Source organism: Camelina sativa, chromosome 8, assembly GCF_030686135.1.
Source record: "Camelina sativa cultivar CO46 ecotype springtype chromosome 8, ASM3068613v1".
Lineage (NCBI taxonomy): Eukaryota > Viridiplantae > Streptophyta > Magnoliopsida > Brassicales > Brassicaceae > Camelina > Camelina sativa.
In genome coordinates, this window is record NC_141887.1 from 23752719 (window position 1) to 23757077 (window position 4359).

Consider the following 4359-nt stretch of genomic DNA (forward strand, 5'->3'; position numbering starts at 1 on the left):
CCGCACATGAACACGTCCAATGTGTTCAACGTCAAGCATCTTTCCCCTTTCCGTGGCGAAAATGAGACCTTAGATTCGGAGCCGAATCTTTCTTCACCCGGAGGAACCTGATGCAACACGAATACTCTTCTTGATGGGCTTTCTCATGGGTTTTCTTGCCCATCAAGCTTAGGATATTTGAGTCGGTTTTCTAGGTATGTCTTATTGCATTGTCGATTTTTTTGGTCGTTTGTCTACTAGGGTTAGGGCTCTTATTCTTAATTACCTACATCTCTATAAATAGAGTTTGTAGCTGCATTGTACATGATCCAGCATTACATTAATAAAAACCAGAAAAAGAGGTAGTCTTAACTACCCAAAGAGCTTTGTTTTGAAGCCCTGCAAGGAGGACTTGCAAATTCCATCGATATCGGATCACACAGATCCGCTCTCGATCCTATCCCTTGTTACCATCTCTCTTGCTCTGTTCTACCGTTCACAAAACAGAGTACCATCACCCGCCTTCTCTCTTGCTCTGTTTCGCTAACCACAAAACAGAGTATCACCACCCCCTCTTTGTACTTCCGCTCCGCATCAGTTGGATATCAGTGGCATTGTTTGGCTCACTCAGCAATTTCAGCCAGTGTTATTTCCGGCATCGGTGGCTCCGGCATGTGTCGGCTTTTTAAGCGATGATGTCTGGTTTTTCTTCCGACAAAGACTGGCTTATAAAGCAGTGTTTGGTTGGCTTTAGTTTTTACTTTTTGATCTCGTTCGATTCTAATCTGCTTCGGGTTTGCTTGACTTTGATTTCTCTTTTTCATTCCTTTGATCTAGATTTGTAATTCTTCAATCCTCCTTTCTATTAAAGGGTTTATTTTGATCTTTGAGCTTATTGGGTTTTTTTTCATTTTTAACTTTTTAGATGCAGATTAAAGTTTAATTTGGTGTCTTTGGTCTGATTTTGATGAAATTAGAACAATTGTTTGTCTTTCTCACTGCGGACGCTTGTGGAATCGTTTGGGTTGGTTTGATTTCTGGTGTTTCTTATGTTTGCATAATAAAGACATGCTCGATGGATTAATCCTAGCAAAAGTTCCTTGAAGATTAAAAGCTTGATTGAAGATGAAGATGAAAAAGATTTGCATCAAGTGGAGTCATATTCTCATCAAAGCTCAATTGGAATCTCGCCTTATTTCTCTGTGCGAAGCTTGAGATCTCTAGCAACTTTCCGGCGAATCTGGCCGGAGTTGAAGCTTTCCGGCATAACAATACTCTCCCGGTGTTTGAGACTCCCTTCTCTTCAACTTCCCACGTGTCATCCAAATCGTTTTCTAATTGTCACGTGTACTATGTGTTGTATATTGTTTTTCCTTCAATCTAGGGTTTCCTTATTTGGACTTTTAGGTTTTTGGCCTTTTACACTTTGAGCTTTCGTTTTCTTTTGTAAGTTATTTTGGCTTGTTAAAGTTAGCTTTTCTAATAAAACAACACTCTTGTGAAAAAAAAAAGAATAACACCAGAATTCAACTTTCTTATAAATTCTGTCACGTTCGACTGTTCAATACACCCGGAATAAAATCGAACATAATACAAAAAGACAGCATTCGTTGACCAGATTGGAATGGCAGTTGCGTGAAAATAGCAATTTCTAAAGGGCAGAAGGTAATTGCCGGATATAAAATCTAATATAAATACCGTCGTTGAAAATATTTTGGGATCACTTTTTTTCACAAGATATTGGCTCGGAGCAGAGAGGGATCGAATTAGGGTTTAGTCGACATCATGGTTCTTAATCAATGCGCATACGAGACGACGACACAAGATTCCATGGACGCGTCTTCTTCAATGGTTGTGATCACTTCTTTCCCGAGAAAACGTAAGGCTGAGTTCGACCCCGAAGAGGAGGAGGAAGAGATCGATGGTGAGAAAGAAGGAGGGATCGATGGTGAGAAAGAAGGAGGGAAAGCCAAAACAGAGGAGCCTAAGGCTAGAATAGATTACTTGAAGTCACCGGAATGGGATGTGGACAGCTTCGATGGTTTAGAGTATTATTCCTCTCGGGAGCCGATACTTTCCTCCTCCGATGAGGAACTTTACACCGAAGAAGAGATGGAACACTATCGCATCTTTAAACGCCAGATGATTGAGAGCAAGGTACGTCTTCCTATATAGTGCTTTGCGTTTTTCTTTTTTGAGCTAATTAAATTCTTGAAACTTTGTGGATTAAATATCTAATACAACGTGTGTGTGTGTGTGGTTTAGGGATTTTACGGGGATCCTAAGCTTAGGCCCTTTGATCACTACAGAGGAATTAAACAAATGGGCTTGGAGTGGGAAGCGCTTACGGATAAAGACTTTCGCGGCTTCTTTGAAGAGTTGGTCTCTTTTTGTCTCCTAAAACTCAACCAAGACCAGGTTACCTTACTTCTCTCTCTCACTCACCCTTCATACTAGTTTAGATGGGGTTTAGCTTAGTCTGAATCAAGAAAACGAAAATCTCCATTCTCTCAGACGAACTAAATGTCTGATTATCTTTGGTGTGTTAACAACGGCAATGGTTAGGTTGTCTTGGATTTACAAGGTTCTTAGAAGTATAGTGTTCTGTTTTGGAATTTTCAACCCTGAAAAGTTTTCAGCCCAAGCTTGGCACTAACATTTTTGTTTTGTTTGTTGTGGTTCTAGGATTCGAATGTGGAATTCGTTGAAGTTGTGAGAGGTTATTATCGCGCAGGACGTAGATCAAAGTCATACATTACATTTTATGGCTAGGGAGAAGCCTGATGGACCTCTTGTGGAGTATCAAGCCAAGTGTATGGTTACTTTGGACAGAAAGAGGCATCCCATCCTATGTAGACCGGCTCCTACACCAAAGCCTTGAAACCAAACTTGTTTAAGGTAGGGGTTGCTCTTAGCCAGTTCAGATTTGCTGTGTCCATGCTCAAACGTGATTAGATATATGTATGTCATAATGTGTTTGAATCTGAAGATTTTATATTTTCATCTTCAGACAAGAGATGATTCTATAGGAAAATGTACAACGTAAACTACATTGTTTGAATCTGTGGATGATGGTTCAATTTCCGGTAATTTTTGTTCGACTTAACCAAATGCAAACCGTATGATACGTTGGAAGCTTTCCATCTGCCTATTTACTGAACCAAACAACGAGCTACATTATTTTGGAATATGCATATTCAATCTGCCCTTTTTGACTTTGTTTGTTTTAAACTTTTAATTGAAACAAAAAAACGACTAGGCGTTAGTTGTAAACACGAAAACAACAAACTTTTTTTGTTTAAGAATCGTGTTTCTCAAATCATGAAATTCTAAAACCTCATAAATCCCAAGATGTTGAACGACTGAAGTAGGTTTGATAGGCGATAAAGACATGGTGAAACGAGGGTGAGGGGCGGAACTATATTCGAAGATGTTGAGATATGATCCAAGTTGAAACAGGAAGTTGTAGTGGATCAGAAGCTTGTCTACGTTTGTTTAACGTGGGCCTGTTTGGTTTGTCAGAACATGGACCAGATATTGGTGTGAAGCCCATACAAGAACCGACTATGTATTAGGTATAAATACATAAGGTCAAAGAGATGAAAGGGCAAGAGAGCGAAAAAGAGCTGCGTCGAACCCTAGTTCAGGCGGTTCTGAAGAGGTGAACAGAGCTAGAGAGAGATGTAGATTCTCGGTGTATCTAGGCTTAATCTCTTGTTATTCTTCTTTCATATGTTGTTCTTGTGAGACTCGATCTAGGATGTTAGACGAGTGTGAGAGGTATGTTGTAACCATAACACATATGTAACTCTTGATCTATAATGGATGTTGAGGACTCTGCTTCCTCCCCAGGCGTAGCTGCTGATGCAGTGAACTGGGTTACCAAATCTCTGTGTTCTCTGTTTATGTGTTCTCTCTATTTCCGTGTTTAAAGTTTGTGTCAGATCCATCAATCAGTACTTGATTGAGTCTAAAGTTGTTGTATCGATTTACAACAAGTGGTATCAGAGCATCAAGTTCTTGAGGAGCAAGCTTTGTGAGAAAGCTTTCAGATCTGTGAAGGAAAGTGATAGCTTTATATCAGATCTGTAGTTCTCAGAGAGATGGTGCTACAATAACATGAAAGAAGAAGATGGTGGCTGTTCTGGGTTTCAGAACGTCGATGTTGGAGGAAGGAAGATTCACTATAGCGGATCCGATAAGATTAAATGTTTTTTTTTTCAGGTTTACGAACTATGAAGGATCTACAGCTTGTCTCCTCCAATTGCTCGAGAGTTGAACATCAATTTTGCGCAACCAACTGGAGATTAGTTTGAGGTGGAGCTAACCTCTACTTGCTTTAAGCTCAAATATTGAAGACGTCAAGTCTATATCCTCTAC

At 39.8% G+C, this 4359-nt stretch overlaps 1 protein-coding gene across 1 annotated transcript; it reads left to right on the top strand.

The window, feature by feature from the left end:
• The first annotated feature begins 1764 nt into the window (after nt 1-1764).
• On the top strand, nt 1765-2967 carry LOC104709765 (uncharacterized). The gene is given in 4 exon segments (XM_087463093.1): nt 1765-2136; nt 2245-2397; nt 2665-2739; nt 2741-2967. Coding segments are annotated over 4 exon segments (720 nt in total). The 3' UTR covers nt 2861-2967.
• The last annotated feature ends 1392 nt before the right edge of the window (nt 2968-4359 follow it).